At 41.7% G+C, this 17,834-nt stretch overlaps 2 protein-coding genes across 9 annotated transcripts in view; both read left to right on the top strand.

The window, feature by feature from the left end:
* The first annotated feature begins 2,514 nt into the window (after positions 1-2,514).
* On the top strand, positions 2,515-6,203 carry LOC144016541 (uncharacterized). Of its 2 annotated transcripts, none has more exons than XM_077517792.1 (4): positions 2,515-2,739; positions 4,180-4,333; positions 4,476-4,622; positions 5,877-6,203. In XM_077517792.1, exons 1-4 carry the CDS (start codon positions 2,585-2,587, stop codon positions 6,147-6,149), a joined length of 729 nt encoding a protein of 242 aa, XP_077373918.1. In that variant the 5' UTR covers positions 2,515-2,584; the 3' UTR covers positions 6,150-6,203. The 2 variants fall into 2 exon arrangements, with proteins under 2 accessions (XP_077373918.1, XP_077373917.1); XM_077517791.1 differs by having other exon boundaries at positions 5,847-6,203.
* Positions 6,204-9,071: 2,868 nt separating this feature from the next.
* The window catches only part of grm8b (glutamate receptor, metabotropic 8b), a 30,194-nt gene continuing 21,431 nt past the window's right edge, over positions 9,072-17,834 (top strand). For 4 of the 7 annotated variants that reach the window (XM_077517782.1, XM_077517786.1, XM_077517788.1 and 1 more), the window contains exons 1-4: positions 10,577-10,771; positions 11,129-11,200; positions 11,292-11,799; positions 16,949-17,165. In XM_077517782.1, coding sequence (XP_077373908.1) covers positions 10,596-10,771; positions 11,129-11,200; positions 11,292-11,799; positions 16,949-17,165 — 973 coding nt within the window. In that variant the 5' untranslated portion in view covers positions 10,577-10,595. Of the gene's footprint in view, positions 9,395-10,576; positions 10,772-11,128; positions 11,800-16,948; positions 17,166-17,834 lie in introns of those variants that run through there. The other 3 variants (XM_077517785.1, XM_077517783.1, XM_077517784.1) reach the window with 3 other exon arrangements.

Raw genomic sequence — 17,834 nt, 5'->3', positions numbered from 1 at the left:
ATGATTGGTTTGCAAGCGTCGCTTATTTGGTCTTTTTGGACAGCAAAACCGATTTGAAGGAATCGAGTGACGTCGTTTCGCAAAGGAAAGAAGAAATCAATCAGAAATCGGGCAACTTTTTGGGGTGTCCTACTTCAGTGACAAACAATTTTGGAGGGCAAATAGATATTTGTCACCGATATTCAACTTTTTTAGAATTACGCATCTTTTTCAGAGATAACCACTATTTACAAAATATGACTTTTTTTTTTTAAGTATGTTTTCTAAACTTTTTAGAAAATATACACTTGTTACACAATTCACTCAGAAATGGACCAATTTTTTATTTTATTTTATTTTATTTATTTTTTTACTTATTACAGTATCTATTTTTTTTCCATGTATGTTCTTTCATTTTGGTATGATTTTTAGTTTATTATGGATGCTTTTTCATTCATCGTTTGTTTTTGATTTTTTCATTTGCAGTCATTTTTTTCCCGTTAAAAGTATGTTTTTGTTTTTTAATTATAGGGTTATACAGCACAGTATATATATATGTATTTTTTTTTTTTTTGAGTGTGATATATTTCATAACTGGAATACATTGAGAAATAAATTCTTGAGAAAATTGTATATTTTTTTTTTAAAAAAAACAGGACTTTTACAGATTTTTTTTTCCAATTATATCTACTTTTTCTGATTGACGGCCACTTTTTTTTTCCCAACCAAACAAATTGATCGCGTCATCGGCATGAATATAGCGCGCACGCGCACTAACAAGAAGAATGATGTCAGAGGAGGATTTGCGATCGTGTTCATGCAGATCAAATCTGCTTGATCTCATCCACTTCCTGGCCACATTTGTTGTTGTTGTTGTTGTTGTTTCCCATGCAGGATGTTGTGGAAATGTGCAGTTTGCGGACAATAATCCATCCGCGTGGATTAGAAAAAAAAAAGATGTTGAACATGTTTGAACAGTTAACAAGTCGTGTTTATCAATTCTTGATCCGCTTTGGAATGTTCTTACATGGCTTTCATCCACATTACATTCAGATTGCACATTTGTCGACATGTCAAAAGGGGAACGAAAGCAAAAAAAAAAAAAAAAAAGTGGGCGGTCCTTTTACAAGCGTCAACTCACGACAGTTGATGGCGAAGAAAATGAACATTAGAAGAATGAAAGATGGTGATGTCAAAACGATGATGATGATGATGATGATGATGATGAAAATGAGAAAGATGAAAGCTTGTGTACAGTGTAAACAAACCAACAAATTTGTGCGCCACTTGAACGTGTTGGAATTTGGAGGGAAACGTTGGAGGGCAAGTTTGAGCGGGCTTTGCTGCCCTCTGGTGGCCACAAACGGCAACTCAACTTGGATGTCACTTGGAGATTTCTCACTGTGGCTCTTTCGTCCCTCTCATGTTGAGCTCTAAAAAAATATATATAAATCAATATTGAATTATTAGATTATATTTTAATATAAATTACTAGAAATTCGCATTTCTTTTATCATATTTCTTTTTATTTTTAGATAAAATATTCTTCAAATAAATTAAGGTTTTAAAGTGATTTTAAAAAAAAGTCAGAGTCCAAATTTTTAAATTGTCAGAAAAAGATGATTTTGTATTTTTTTTTGATTAGCTAAAATATTCCCCCCAAAAAAATTATCATAAAATTTCCACACAAGAAGAGGAACAGCAGAAATTTACAAATAAATTGTCAATGGAATTGCTAAAAATGTGAGAGAATTGAATTTAAAAAAAAAATGTTCAAAAAGTAAATTAAGATGTCCATAAACAAAAGGCAGATAATTACTATAAAATATTTTTCCAATTGCCAAAAAAAGTCAGAAATTTAATAATTCTGAAAGGCAGAAAAGAAAAGGTTCAAAAACAAAATAAATCACTAAAATTACAATAGAATGCCCACAAAACTGCCAAAAAATGTTAGCAATTTGCTGGCAAAATAGCAGAAAATAAGTAAACAAATAAATAAATAAATAAAGGTCATAAAATATCAACAAAAAAAAAACAAAAAAAAGTAGAGGCAGAAAATTACCATATGTCCATAAAATTGCCAAAAATGTAAATGTTGTTTTTGCAAAAAGTGCACCGTTATTTTTGACAAAGTTCCTCAACAAACATGTTTGTGTGTAAGCATTATGTAATGTATATGATTTTTGTAACTTCAAATGCCCCCCCCCCCAAAAAAAAAGAATCAAAATCCCATTTATGAAATGGCAGAAATGATGCAATCGCTGCAGCATCTGTGAGGGTTGTAATCAGAGATGAATTATTAATCATCATTATTATTTCAAGATTATATCGCATATCGGGTGTGGTATTAAAGTTGAACTTTACAACTGATGTTTGTAAGAAAAAAAGAAAAAAAAACAATTAGGATTGGATCTGGATTAACACAAAAGGTCACGTGTGAACGTCCGGCCCCCTTTCAGCTTTTGCTGCTTAGTTAATTAACGAGAGCTCGTTATCTGCATGCGAACACGTTTGAGAATCTACAAGAGGCCGTCGATGTCAGAGGTCAAACCGGGTGGAGAAACGAAAGCGATCCGAGAAGTCCGCCGGCGATCCAAATTCCAAGATGGTGGACAGCGACGTCCGGCTGGAGGCTCTGTCGGTGCTGTGCAACGTTCCCGTCACCTCCTGCCAGGCTCGGCTGTCCGGCCGCGGAACCCGGCTGGCCGCCGCCCTGCCCATGTCGGTCAAAAGCTTCGTGGCGGCGGCCGTGGGCCGCAGGTACGTTCGCACACAAACGACAAAATAAAATGGCGTCTTTTGAAGATGACCTAAGTGTCATCTGACTTGAAGTTGAGAGTAGAATTTTTTTTTTAATATATATTAAAAAAAAAAAAGTATTTAATGCACAAATTATGATAACTGACATCAGGATTTTGTTTTCTCATATTTCTTTTTTTTTTTTTTTTTTTTTTTTTTTTTAAGGCAAGAAAAAAAAAATCTTTATTTTTTGAAACCTACTTTTTTTTTTTTTCCCCCCCCAATAGTGTTACATGTGCAACTGATGAAATACATTTGTAAGAAATGAATAAATCATAAAATAATAATAAAAAATGAAATAAAAATAAATAAAATAAAACAAAATAAATAAAAATATAAAGAAAATAAATGACAAAAAAACACTAGACAATGTCTAATTTTTAACATTGTTTACATATTTTTTTAACATATTTCAAAACTACATGTATTGCAAAAACGTTTACCCAAAGAAAAATGAAGTCTTTATGAAGCACAGTGATTTTTTTTTTAAATATAAAAAAATATTATATAATTCACAAATGATAACTTACATCAGGATTTTTTTTCTGAAATTTTTATTACTTTTTTTTTTTTTAGGCAAGAAAAAATCTCTATTTTTTGAAACCTACTTTAAAAAAAAAAAAAAAAATTCAAGAGTTTGTTACATGTGCAACTGATGAAATATGTGTAAGAAAAGAATAAATCACAAAATAATATAAAAATAAATCAAATCAAATAAAATAAAAATATAAATGACAGAAAAAACAATATAGACAATGTCTAATTTTTAACATTGTTTACATATTTTTTTTTTAATATTTCAAAACTACATGTATTGCAAAAACGTTTACCCCCAAAAAATGAACTCTTTATGAAGCACAGATGGTGATTTTCTTTTCTTTTTTTTTTTTTTTTTTTTTTTAAGGCAAGAAAAAAATCTTTATTTTTTGAAACCTACTTTTTTTTTTTTCCCCAAGAGTTTGTTACATGTGCAACTGATGAAATATGTGTAAGAAAAGAATAAATCACAAAATAACAATATAAAAATAAATCAAATAAAAAAAATAAAAATATAAATGACAAAAAACACTATGTAGACAATGTCTATTTTTTAACATTGTTTACATATTTTTTTAACATATTTCAAAACTACATGTATTGCAAAAACGTTTACCCCCCCAAAAAAAGAACTCTTTATGAAGCACTTTTTTTTTTTTTGCACTTAGAAACGTTGACCACTGGATGGCAGTGTATGTCAAAACTACACGAATGGCCAACTGTGGCAAAAATATTCATGTACATATTGAAGAAAACGTTTTAATAGCTGTTCACTGTAGTAACCATCCACGAAAGTGTTTTTCAATTAAAAAGTGCTGAGTGAGTTGCTGTGTCCTCGACCGACATGTTGAATCGTGCGCGTAGCGGCACGAGCGACGAAGGCCTGCTGATCGACGAGGACGAGTTCTTCGACAGCCAGTTCGACTTTGACTTCAGCAACCTGAAGGACACGTGCACCTTCTACCGAGGAGGCGAAGTCTACCGCAGGCCGTGTGGGTGGCTGCGCTTCGCTCTCAAGGTACTTTTTGTTGTTGTTGTTGTAGAAATCAGTCCACTTGCATCGGGGCCGAGCGGGCCGGAGACCCACGCAAAGTTCTTGGCGCGTTACTGCCACCGAAAGGATCGGAGTGGAACTTTTCTTGTCTTTTTGGCCGCTTCAGGTTCGGGACAAATACCCGGACGGGAACTCGTGGCTGGGCGACCGCGGCCACGGCACCACCATCGACTCCAAACCGGGCGAATGGCCCGTCAGCTACCACGGCACCTCCAAGAACGGCGCCAGGGCCATCATCGTCGCCAATTATCAGGTGTGCGCTAACACTGAAATCGACTTTAGCCTGTGGGCGGGCCTGCTCGAAAAACGGCTCGCTCAGCAGTGGTGGGACATTGTGATTTTCCAGAGTTTTATAACAAGTAATTGCTTGAAAATAGAAAGACTGGCAGATATATAGAAAGTGTAATGTTACTTTATTTTTAATTTGTTCATGTCTTGGACGTTCCATGTCCCAAGAGCCAGCTTCTGTAGCTGCCGACCCCTTTGGCCCCTCCCACCGGTGGTGAGCCCGTGGGAAGGGGGACCCACGTTGCCTCTTCCGGCTGTGGCTGTCCGGCCCCTATGGGTGCAGGCGCTCGCCAACGGGCCCCGCCTCCAGGCCTGGCTCCAGAGTGGGGCCCTAGTGACCCATGTCCAGGCAAGGGAAACGGAAAAGCGGTAGAAGATGGATGGATGGATGGATATTAGCATGTAGAGCTATTAGCATGAACTGTGAGCATGTCAAGCTATTAGTATCTTAGACTGTTAGCATGAGCTGTTAGTATGAGCTATTGGCATGTCAAGTATTAGCATGAGCTGTTAGCATGTCAAGTATTAGCATGAGCTGTTAGCGTGTGAAGCTATTAGCATGAGCTGTTAGCGTGTGAAGCTATTAGCATGAGCTGTTAGCATGTCAAGCTATTAGCATGAGCTGTTAGCATGTCAAGCTATTAGCATGAGCTGTTAGCATGTCAAGCTATTAGCATGAGCTGTTAGCATGTCAAGCTATTAGCATGAACTCTTAGCAAGTCAAGCTATTAGCATGAGTTGTTAGCATGTCAAGCTATTAGCATGAGCTGTTAGCATATCAAGCTATTAGCATGAGCTGTTAGCATGTCAAGCTATTAGCATGAACTCTTAGCAAGTCAAGCTATTAGCATGAGTTCTTAGCATGTCATGGTATTAGCATGAGATATTAGCATGTCAAGCTATTAGCATGAGTTGTTAGCATGTCAGGCTATTAGCATGAACTCTTAGCAAGTCAAGCTATTAGCATGAGATGTTAGCATGTCAGGCTATTAGCATGAGTTGTTAGCATGTCAGGCTATTAGCATGAACTCTTAGCAAGTCAAGCTATTAGCATGAGATGTTCGCATGGTATTAGCATGATTATGCACTTCAAGTCTGCCGTTTTAATTACCTTTTTCTAAAAATTTGCTTTAATTGTGTTTTTATTTTTGAGGGCTTTTAGTTTAGCTAGTTCACTAAATGTTTTTAGTTTTTGTTTTTGTTCCCTTCCCTGGGCCAGCCCGGTCCCGGTCAGAAGTACGGCCGCGGCGTGTACTCGACGCCGTACCTGGAGCACGCGGTGGACTACACAAAGACGTTTCAGTCCAAAGCGACGGGCAGGAAGTACCGCGTGGTCATGCAGAACCGGGTCAACCCGGCGTACCGCGAGAAGCACAACGGCGGCAAGTACTGGCTCCTGCCCGTCCCCGAGGGCCTGACCACGGACGAGGAACACGATCTGGTGGAGAACGCCATCCGGCCCTACGCCGTACTCGTCAAACCGCTTGATTGAGAAGGAAAAAAAAAAAAAAAAGTGTATATAATACAGAGCATTTCAAAGTACAAACAGTCAGTCTTTTTTTCCATGTCCTTTTTTTTTTTTAATTTTATTTATTTTTTTATTTTTATTTTTTAAGATTTGATAAAAAATTACTACCATTAAATATATTTAAGTGTATTTTACTTACTTTTTTTCCCCATCAGAATTTAAATGAAATTTTATTTCATATAGGTCTACTAAACCAATTTACTCCAATTACTGGACCTGTGTTTTAGGTCACAAAATTAAAATTTTACGTACAATTTACTTTATAAATGACCAACTGTTTCAAAATGTCATACTATTAACATAGTATGAAATCATGTTTTTCCAATTTACTTTTTAATTAGTTGAATGTTGCATATGCCCGTTTATTAGATCAAACTGAGTTTTTAAAACTACAAAATTTTACATTTTAATACAATCATTCTAATTTGATTTTTAATCCGGCAATTTATAATTGTAAACACTGAATGGATATTTTGACTGATTTGCAAATTCAACTGCGTGCTTGTAGTATTACTCGTGACGTCATCAAACGTTGCTCGTCTGACGTTGGTTTATTGAACATGTTGTAGTGATCAGAACATAATTCACCCACGGAACGTTGGGACGAAGGGGGAGTTTGTTGGGATGAAAGGATGAAAGGATAAAAGAACAAAATGTTGGTAGGTCTGTGAGCCTCGCGCAGAGTTGTTGTTGCTGTTAAACGCTGAGAAGCTGATATCAATAAACCGCCGGTCTTTGGCTCCGGACTTCAACACTCTGCCTCCGACTCCCGTCACTGCTCGCTACATTGGTGACCCCGACATTCGCCTCGTTGACGTTTCCGAGGCTGAGAATTTGATCGAATTGAGCGACATGGCGAACTCCGCTGAACTCAAGTTACCGGAGTTTTGGGAGTCGGCCGCGGCGACGTGGTTTGTACAAGCTGAAGCTCAGTTTGCCATCCGTGGAATTACGGACGATTCCACGCGCTACTACCACGTCGAGGCCGCGCTCGGGAGCTCCACGGCGGCCAGAGCTACGGCGCTAGCGAACACTACCATCTCCGAGCCACGTGCTCTGGCGGAAGAAGCCGACCGCTTTTTCCTGGCCACCCAGCGGCACAACCACGAGGTCTTGGCCTCTGCACGCGCCTTCCCGGTCCCGGCGGCCGCAACGGCACCTCATAAGGTACGCGCTGCCGTGGATGGCCGATCGGCCCCTGGCTTATGCTATTTTCACGCACGTTTTGGTACCAAGGCGAAGAGGTGCCGCGCCCCTTGCTCCTTTGTTGCGTCGGGAAACGGCGACGCCTCCACTCAGTTGCAGCTGTGAGTGGGGGCGCAGAGTGCCGGCTGCTGTTTGTCGTGGACACCCTCTCCAGACTCAAGTTCCTCTGTGGCTCCGGCGCCCGCAGAAGCGTGTTGCCTGCCTCGGCTGAAGATGCTGCCGGGGGCACTCACGGCCCGCACCTGTCAGCGGCCAACGATGCACCGATCCGGACCTACGGCACTAAGACAGAATGTGTCTTTGGTGTGCCCTCCAGCCAATACCTCGGCCACCTCATCAACGAGGACGGCGCCACCCCGCTCCCGGAAAAAGTGGAAGCTGTTGCCGCTTTTCCTCGACCCCGGACGGCCCAGGGTCTTCGGGAGTTCCTCGGGATGGTGACTTTTTGCCACAGGTTCATCCGCCTCTTCCACTTCATCCTGGAGGGCCGTGAGTTCACGGTCTTCGTCGATCACATGCCGCTCGCCTTCTCCATGTCGAAGTTGTCCGAGCCGTGGTCCGCGCGGCAACAGCGACAGTTGCCGTTCATATCTGGATACACCACGGACATCCGACATATCGCTGGCAAGTACGACGTGGTCGCGGATTGTCTGTCCAGGGCAGCCGTCAACACGATACAGCTGGGCCTCGACTTTTCCCGGATGTCGGCCGACCAGGCTTCCGACCGTGACACCCAGTCGCTTCGGGGCTCCGACACCGGGTTGCAAGTTAAACCGGCTCATGTTGACCATGTTGACCCCTTGGACCACCCCGCGCCCCCCGCCGCGGCCGCCCCCCTGGGCTGCGCCTTGTGGACCGTGTGGGGTCCCTTCCAGTTGTTCCTGCATCCCCGCCAGTTGGTGCGCGGGTCTGTTCTGGTGTTTCTGCTGTGTCCCTCCCGCCCTCGCTCCCTGGGTCCTGTACCCGCAGGGGTCCGGCAGTTGCCGCCCCGTCATCCGGAGTTTGATTGTGGGTGAATTCTGGGGGGGCTTGTGTAGTGATCAGAACATAATTCACCCACGGAACGTTGGGACGAAGGGGGAGTTTGTTGGGATGAAAGGATGAAAGGATAAAAGAACAAAATGTTGGTAGGTCTGTGAGCCTCGCGCAGAGTGAGTTGTTGTTGCTGTTAAACGATGAGAAGCTGATATCAATAAACCGCCCGTCTTTGGCTCCGGACTTCAACACTCTGCCTCCGACTCCCGTCACTGCTCGCTACAATGTAAACATAAACACGTCACCAGTAAGTTGAAGTTTAAAAAAAGAAAAAAATCGTTCATGTCAACCGGAACGACGGACTACATGTCCTTTTTTAGTATTAGTGACGCATGCGCGTGAAGGATTTCCGTGATGTTAAGCACCGCCTACTAGCGGTCGAGAGGGACGAAATACAAAGTAGGAAAGAAGTACAAAAACGTATCTCGTCTACTCCCTAATACTAGCATAATATACTAAGTTCGAACGTAAAAATTACACAGTCGAAAATACAAATTTCTAAACGAAACATGTCAATGTTGTGCTGTTAAAACCAAACGTGAGAACGGTTTTGACTGTTGCGGCCAGCAGAGGGCAGCAGCTGCCCACTTCATTTCCACACATCTGGCTCAGCTTTTCCCCCCCAAACCAGTTGTAATTGCAGCGAGATTCCTCTGGGGGTCGCCATGTTTGGCTCTGTGGACGTTTCCCGCGTTTCGAGCCACCTGTGCACGCGCGCGTCACTTTTACGTGCCCGCGTGTTGTCTCGCTGCTCGCCGCCCACCCACGCGCACGCACGAGCCCACTGTCGTCTCCCTCTTTCCCACACGCGGCCCGGGTCCGAGGAGTGACGTCCGTTTTCCTTTCAACATATTAAAGTGTTTTTATTGTTTGTTTTGTTTTCCCTCTGTGTGTGGCGGGAAACGCTGGAGAGAGAAGCAAATAAGGCGCGGGAAACTCCGGCTGCTCCTACGCAGCGGATGAGAGAGGTACGTACTTGAACGCACCATTCCATTCCTGGCGAACGTGATGATGGAACGTTTACATGAAATGAACTTTAACCTTTCAAGTTTTGAGAGCGTCTGAAGATGTGAGCGTTGTTGTCACAGCGTAAAAAATGCAAATTAGCAATACGCCAGTTTCACGACGATGCCACGCTGTGTGCTGGGCTGAAAAGCTGTCACTTGTCACTTGTCACTTGTAGTGCAGTGATGCCTTGAGATACGAGTTTGGTTCATTCTGTGCCCACGATTCTAACTCAAATACACTCAAAACATATTTTCCTGTTGGAATGAATGGAATTGCAGGCTCCTAAACTTGAACTAGAAAAAACCCCACTCATATTTGATCATATAAAACATAGTCATAATATAATTAAATCAAACATAAAAAGAAAAAGAAACACTGCTTCATTTGCTGTGCACGCCGTGACCGCCTGGGGGCAGTATGGATATAATTCAAGTTACGTACACAATTAGACTGTCATAGTTACTCAGTACGATGCAGTACTGTAGTAATTTATCCTTTGAGTACAGTTCTATATTACAGACTACAGCACAGGATATAAATATGTTATAGGTTAAAATATGAATGGTGAATGGAAAACAATTATTTATATGCTTTTATCTGCACTATATGATGCTCAAAGCGCGTTACGAAGACTCGTGTTTAAATACTGTAAATCACCAAAAGTCGCACTGGTTAAAACGAGACTACGGTTTATTTTTCCTTTAATTTTTTTTTTTTTTTTTTTCAAACAAGACTATGGTAAATTCCCGCCGAAAACTGTCTTATTAAAGAAAATCCCTCCAATGTTGCGCAGGTTAAAATAAAGTGAGCACATAATTTTTCATAAAATCTCTGAGCAGGTTCAATCTGATTCCTACGGAGCCCGTTATATTGCAATACTATTGCGTAATGTAGTATAACTACACATAACTATTGTGTTAACGCAACAATTTGCGATATAACTCAGAACTATTGCGTTGTTTTTTTTTTGTTTTTTTTTATACCGCAATGACTTTTGCAAAATAAATGAATTAACGCAACAACAACAAAAATGTGTGCGAGAGAACGAGAGATTCCACTTCCGGGTCATTTGCAACAGGCTCGGCTGTCAATAACACAACGGTTGCTTTGTTAATTCACTTTTAGTCAATATATACATATAATAATAAAACAAATATAATTATGTATTGCAAAACAACGCAACGTTATTTTTGGAGGGGAACGAAAGATTTCCACATCCGGGTCATTGATTTGAAGTGTTCGGCGGCGCTGGCAGGAGCGTGGACGATGGTTTGGAGAGACTTTTACGATGTAGAGTTGTCCGAGGCGAGGACATACTTCGCATGCAAAGTGATAAGGTATCAACTAATTAAGTTAATTAACTAAAAGTGAATGAACAAAACAATCGTGCTGTTGATGATAGCCAACTTGCTGTTGCTAATGACCCGGAAGTGGAATCTCTCGTTCTCTCGCAAACAATTTGCGTTATTTCGCAGTATGTTGGGCAAAAGTCATTGCGTTAAAACGCAATAGTTTAATTTTATTTTATTAATAGTTATTTCAATATAACGAAATAGCATTGCAATATATATGGCAAAGTATTTCGTTATATTGCAATCTTAAATCATTTCTTGATGTTCCCTACCGGGCTCTTTAGATTACACATAAATTGCTGAATTTTATTTTTATTTATTTATGTATTTTTTTTTTTTGAGGACGTGGATCCTGCCTCCAAAATGCCCATCAACAGAACCAAAAGATCGGGAGGGGGCCCTGTTTTTTAGGCGGTGAGACCCCCACATTTTGGATCTTGGGTGTGGCCCTCATGGTTCGCTGCGGCCGGGCGCTCGGCAATTAATCCAAGATGGCGGTCAACAGGTGCTACTACTTCCTGCCTTTCCTGATGATGCTGATGATGATGAAGAGCTGCTGGCTGCCGGGGTCCGCCGCCCCGCCCGCCAACGCGGACCCGCAGCAGGAGCACGGCCACTCCATCCGCCTGGACGGCGACATCATCCTGGGCGGCCTGTTCCCCGTTCACGCCCGGGGCGAGCGGGGCCAGCCCTGCGGCGAGCTGAAGAAGGAGAAGGGCATCCACCGGCTGGAGGCCATGTTGTTCGCCATCGACCTGGTCAACAAGGACCCCGAGCTGCTCCCCAACGTCACGCTGGGCGCGCGCATCCTGGACACGTGCTCGCGGGACACCCACGCCCTGGAGCAGTCGCTGGCCTTCGTGCAGGCGCTCATCGAAAGGGACGCGGGCGACGTGCGCTGCGCCAACGGGCAGGCGCCCGTCTTCGCCAAGCCCGACAAGGTGGTGGGCGTCATCGGGGCGGCGGCCAGTTCCGTCTCCGTCATGGTGGCCAACATCCTGCGGCTCTTCAAGGTAACGACAGCAAGGCGTTTTTCTGGACTTTGTCACACTAAGCATTAGCGGCTAACAGTTAGCAATTAGCCACTAAATGTAGTTGTGGAACAGAGTCGAGTACATAAGCCAACTGCCAGTCATCTTCAAATAATTTTTACACAAATTTTCATTATTATTATTTTTTAGCTTGTTTGTGTTAGCATTAGCATCTAACCGTTATCAGCTAGCTAATAAACACATACATGATGTTCACCCCTTCCCTTAGCTGCTAACATTTAGCAATTAGCCCCAAAACGTAGTTGTATTTTAGAGTCAATCTTCAAAGACTTTTTACAAGATTTTTAAATTATTATTTTTTTGCTTGTATGTGTTTGATTGACACCCTTTGTTAGCATTAGCAGCTAACAGTTATCGGTTAGCCATTAAACATAGCAGCGTTGTTACAGAATTAAGTATATAGAACCACTTCCAGTTGTCTGGGAAACATTTTTACAAAAATTCTGGAGTTTGTCATGCTTGTTTGTGTTTGGATCAGTGCCCATGGTTAGCATTACCAGCTAACAGCAATTAGCCACTAAATGTGGTAGTGTTGTTACAGAGTTGTGTAGCGTACTGTACATAAAACAGATTCCAGGTTTTTGGAACTTTCTTCGGGATTTTTTGAGTTTGTCACACTTGTTTGTGTTTGACACCGATGTTAGCATTAGTGGCTAACACTTAGCAACGTGCCGCTAAAAAACATAGCAATCAGTAGATAAAGAAGAAGCGCATTCCACACTTCCTCTAAGTAGATTATCACCGCTCGTCTTAATCTGTTGAATTAAAATCCAACGAACGATCGAGCCGTCTCCCGCTTCTCACTTTCTTATCTCAAGTTAATCCTCGCGCCGTGCGATGGATTACCAACACGGCCAACAGGGGAGGTCGGAATTTTGTAGATTTCCAGGAAATCAGACTCCATTTCTCGTACAATTCCTTTCATAAAATGGCCTCAGAATTGTGCTAATTATTTTTTTTCTACAAGACTGCAGTACATTTGCATTTTTTTTTTTTGAGTATGGGATAAAGGAAATAAAACAAAGCTATGCTACAATTAGCCTTAGATGCCGTCAAGGTCGTTGTCGCACATGAGTACATTTGCGCTGATGCGAAAGTTTCTTCGCGGTCTCGCTCAAAAATGTGTTTGTTCCCTGGGAATGTTGGCGACGTTAGCGCGGCGTTAGCTCGGAGTGTCGCTAGCAGCTAACGCCTCGTCTGGTGAAAACAAGTTGCGACGCGTATGTGAGAAGATCTGCTTCTCGCGACCAACTCTCTCATTTCTCTCTACCGTGGTTGCTAACAAGCAAGAACACTCTTGACATTCCATCTTTTCAATCATTTTGTGATTTTTTTTTTTTCCCCGCATTCCTACATATCTTATTGTGATTTTTATTCTCCACAATTTTTTCCCGCGTAACAACTCCCACATAATACTTCAAATTTACATTGTTCAAATTTCAACTAGCTTAAAAAAAATTATGCCTCCCGGAGTATTTATCGTTTGATTCCACATTACTTACAGTATTTGCACAATAATTTCATATTTTATCTCTCAATTTACTTCATAAGCATTCCACATGCATTCAAATCTTAACATTCAGCTTTCAGCATTCCCACGCAATTTCTCCACAAATTGCACTTAGTCTAGTTGTTCCTCTTGTTCTCTTGTCATTCTTGTTGTTCTTTGTTCTTATCGTTGTTTTTTTGTTTTTATTGTTGAGCTTCTTCCCGTTCTTCGAGTTGTGTTTCTTGTTCTTGTCTTTCTTTTTGTTCTTACTTTCTTTTCTTCGTGTTCCTCTTCCTCTCGTTGGTCTCGTTCTTTGTTCATTGTTTTTCGCGTTCCTACTTTTTCTACTTGATCTTTTTCTTCTTGGTGTTCTCGTCGTTGTTGTTTTTGTTCTTGCGGATGTTCTTCTTCCTGGTCTCGTCGTTGCGGTGTCTTGTGGGCGCACTTCACGCTCGATCTGCATCCCGCCTTCGCCGCCCACTCGTTCTCCTGCCGTCACGTCTCGGCGCGTCATCGTCCAGCGTGGCCGCGGGGGTCCGTGGAGATGCCCCCCCCCCCAACACCCGCTCCTCATTCCTTGCGGTTCAAATTGTGACATCATTAGCACATTGCTAACGCTAACGGAGACGGCGTCCGTGTCCGCTTCCGTCCTGGCGGGAGAATCGCGGGAGCGAGCGAGGGCGGGCCTGGTGTCAGCCGGCGCCTGTCAGCCCGCATCACGTCCCGCACGCCCGCAGCTTAACCCCAAAATGTCAGCGTGACTCAACGTCGCCTTGTCATTGAACGCGCGCCGCCTCGCCTCGGTGATGATGTCATTCAACGCCCCGCCTCCACGCTGCCGTGATGTCGTCACCCTGCCCATCCTGATGTTGGCCAAAAAGTCAGCTCCTCAAATGATGGGGATAGTCGTTGAAAAGTCAACTCCACAATGTTGTGCACGTCGGCTAAAAAGTCAACTCTTACATGTTGTGGATGGTCAAAGAGTCAGTTCCACAATGTTTTGGACGTCAACAACGCAAATTGTTATAGATTGGGAAGTTGACGCCACAATGTTGTGGATTGCAGCTAAAAAGTCAACTCTTACATGTTTTGGATGTTAAAAAATCAGTTCCACAATGTTTTGGACATAAGATGGAAAGTCAACAGTGCAAGTTGTTATAGATTGGAAAGTCGACCACAATGTTGTGGATGTCAGCTAAAAAGTCAACTCTTACATGTTGTGGATTGTTAAAAAAAATCAGTTCCACAATGTTTTGGACATAAGATGGAAAGTCAACAGCGCAATGTTTTGTTATAGATTGGGAAGTTGACTCCACAATGTTGGGGATGTTGAAAAGTCAACTCCACAATGTTGTGCATGTCGGCTAAAAGTCAACTGTTACATGTTTTGGGTGGTTAAAGAATCAGTTCCACAATGTTTTGGACTTAAGATGGAAAGTCAACAGCGCAATGTTGTTGTTGTAGATTGGGAAGTTGACTTCACAATGTTGTGAATGTGATTTGGACAAGTCAGTTCCTCAATGTTGTGAATGTATTTTGAACAGTCATTGCCACAATGTTGTGGATGTTGGTTGAAAAGTCAACTCCACAATGTTGTGGCTGTGCAATGACAAGTCAACTCCACAATATTGTGAATGAATGCTGAAAAGTCAAATCCACAATGTTAGGGATATAGGTAAGGTCAACAGCACAGTTTTGTCATCTATTTCTACAAATACTTGTTGTTAAATGTTGCAAATTGGAAAATCCAACCCACAATGCAGTGACTGTAAATTGGAAAGTCAACTCATTAATAATATGGATGTTGGCTGGAACTTTTAAACTTCACGTTGTGGTGGACTTTGAGTAAAATGCCAGCCCCACAATGTTGAGGATTTAGGTTGGAAAGTCTGCTCTTCAATGTTGTGGCTATGGATTAGATGGATTCTACTCCACAGTGCTGTGTAGGTCAAAAGCATGCTTGTCTGTCTGTCGATGATTGCGTCGCTTTTCCTTGACAAAGTTGTTGTTTTGTTTTTGTTTTTTTAATGCTTTTGTGTCGCAGCTGTCGAGAGTTTTGTGGTTCACTCGCTGGCTCGGCTCCGACCTGTCAGTTGTTCAAACGCTTAGACGAGAATGGCATCGAATTAGCTGCATGAAGTCACACTCCCACAGGGGAGCTCCCCTCTCACCGTCAAGCTCTCTTCCTCGTCTCGTCTCGTCTCGTCTCGTCTCGTCTCGCCACAGAACCCCGTGGAGGTGAAAATCAAGCTTGGGTGGCAGGATGTTGACGGCGCTGTGAATTGGCTGTCTCCACCGATCCAGCACAGCGTCGTGCCTGACTCGATGTAAAATGGTCTTGAATGAATGTTAGCATGTGTTACAGTCTTGAGAAATCGTCGTCTTACAGTACTTAGGAAAGACTGCAATGTCATAAGAGCAAAAGACTGCGAAAGCACGGAGATGAAGACTGTAGAATGCCAAAGACCGTAAAACTCTAACGCTGTTGTAGGTGAAGACTCTAAGACCAACAGACTGCAAACTACTCAAGACTGGAAGACCATAAAGTCAAACTGTTTTGACCGCAAGACCAGGTTTTTGGAATCTAGGTCGAGGAAGTCAAAACCCTGAAACGGTTTGGCTTTTTGCCACAGGTGCTTCTACTCAAGACGAGCTTGGTCAAAATAGTCCGACTTTATGGTCTTCCAGTCTTTAGGAGGGGTGAGAATCCTGATGGTGCGATACGATACGCGATACAAGGGTCACGATAACGATTATCTCACAATATGACCATACCACAATCAATATATTGCTCAGGGATTAAATCCACGATATTCTACGATTAAACTAATCATAAAATAATAATAATAATAATACAATAAAAAATATCAATAAATAATAATACAAATAAATAAATCATAATAATTAAAAAATTAAAAAATAATTCATAATATAATAAAAATAATATAATTAAATATAAATATAAATACATCATATAATATGTCATAAAGATATAATAATAATAATAATATAAATAAATGCATGCAAATAAAATAAAAACAGAATTCATAATATAATGAAAATATAATTAAATATAAAATACATAATATATATATATATATATAATGTGTGTGTAAAAATATAAATAAAATAAGTATAATAAAGATACATAATAATAATAATAATTAAGCTCACAAGTCTTTTTCGCCTGAAGACTTGCGTCCATTTCTCCGCCACTCTTATGAGGCGCTCCCCCTAGTGGCCCACCAAGTAATTGCTCAATAAGTCATTAACAATGGAGCCGTTCGAGTGGCTGTATATTAACTACAAATATCGCGATACTTGCGTAGACGTATCGATAATCTATCGGGAGACAAAGTATTACGATCTATCGCGATATCGATTATATCATCACACTCCTTTTCTTTAGTAGTTTGCAGTCTGTTGGTCGTAGTCTTCAGCGACAACATCGTTTGAGTTTTACGGTCTTTAGCATTCTATTTTCAGTATTTCAGTCTTTAACAGTTTTGCAATGTTTTTGCTCTGACCGTCTTTGTCTATAGCAGTCGCAGCCATCTTCAAGTCTTGAGTAGAGTTTTGGAACCCGGCCAGTGTTTGATTTGGTTTCTCCGCCGGTCGCAGATCCCTCAGATCAGCTACGCCTCAACGGCCCCGGAGCTGAGCGACAACACCCGCTACGACTTCTTCTCGCGTGTGGTTCCTCCGGACTCGTACCAGGCTCAGGCTATGCTGGACATCGTCACGGCCATGGGCTGGAACTACGTCTCCACGCTGGCCTCCGAAGGGAACTACGGCGAGAGCGGCGTCGAGGCCTTTGTGCAGATCTCCAGAGAGTCGGGTAGGGACGACACAAACGTCTTGTCCACACGCAGTCTTAATATTTAGCCGTCTGATTGTCCTCCAGTCTTTAGTCGTGTGAAGCAGTTTTGCATGTCATGGTCTTTAGCAGTCTTAACTCATTCACTCGCAACCCCCTTCGCTTCTTACTGGATTTTGACTGATTTTGCAAGGCCCACAGAATATTGTGTTCTATTGCTATAAAAACGTAGAACCTACTAAAAGAAAAATTAGTCTCTTTTTTTTTCATCAGCAAAAAAAAAAGTATGTTTCTATCTGTTTCCGTTTTGCAGCATTAGCATTAGAGCATTAGCATTAGAATATAGCCAAGTTTCATCAATATTCATATTCCTGGTGAAAACGTTGTCAAAAAGAGCTTGTTGCAACATGGCCCAGGCTGATCTCTTATACTTTGCTGCCACCTGCTGGCCATTTTTTTGTAATAACTACCACTGCTTTACGTTGCATCAAAGCTTCTGTATGCTCTTGCATGAAAACAAACAAACAAACAAAAAAAAAACGTGTAAATACGTTTTTGGGAGTGAAGAACACAGTATTAAAAAACGTATTTACACGTTTTTGGGTTTGAATGAGTTAAGCAGCCATGCTTCTAGGTTTAGTTTGACTGTGTTTCAGCATTAAAAAGATTTCTTTTATGCTCTAAAAGAAA

This window comes from Festucalex cinctus, chromosome 3 (genome assembly GCF_051991245.1).
Source record: "Festucalex cinctus isolate MCC-2025b chromosome 3, RoL_Fcin_1.0, whole genome shotgun sequence".
NCBI lineage: Eukaryota > Metazoa > Chordata > Actinopteri > Syngnathiformes > Syngnathidae > Festucalex > Festucalex cinctus.
The sequence above is the reverse complement of the archived record's forward strand: the minus strand, read 5'-3'. Positions and strand labels throughout refer to the sequence as shown.

What these genes read in the sequence shown, in the direction of transcription:
- LOC144016541 (XM_077517791.1), top strand. Translation starts at nt 2,585, where the DNA reads ATGGTGGACAGCGACGTCCGGCTGGAGGCTCTGTCGGTGCTGTGCAAC. An exon ending in GCGGCGGCCGTGGGCCGCAG is followed by an intron (nt 2,740 to 4,179) that starts GTACGTTCGCAC and finishes TCGTGCGCGTAG; the next exon opens with CGGCACGAGCGACGAAGGCC. An exon ending in TCATCGTCGCCAATTATCAG is followed by an intron (nt 4,623 to 5,846) that starts GTGTGCGCTAAC and finishes AAATGTTTTTAG; the next exon opens with TTTTTGTTTTTGTTCCCTTC.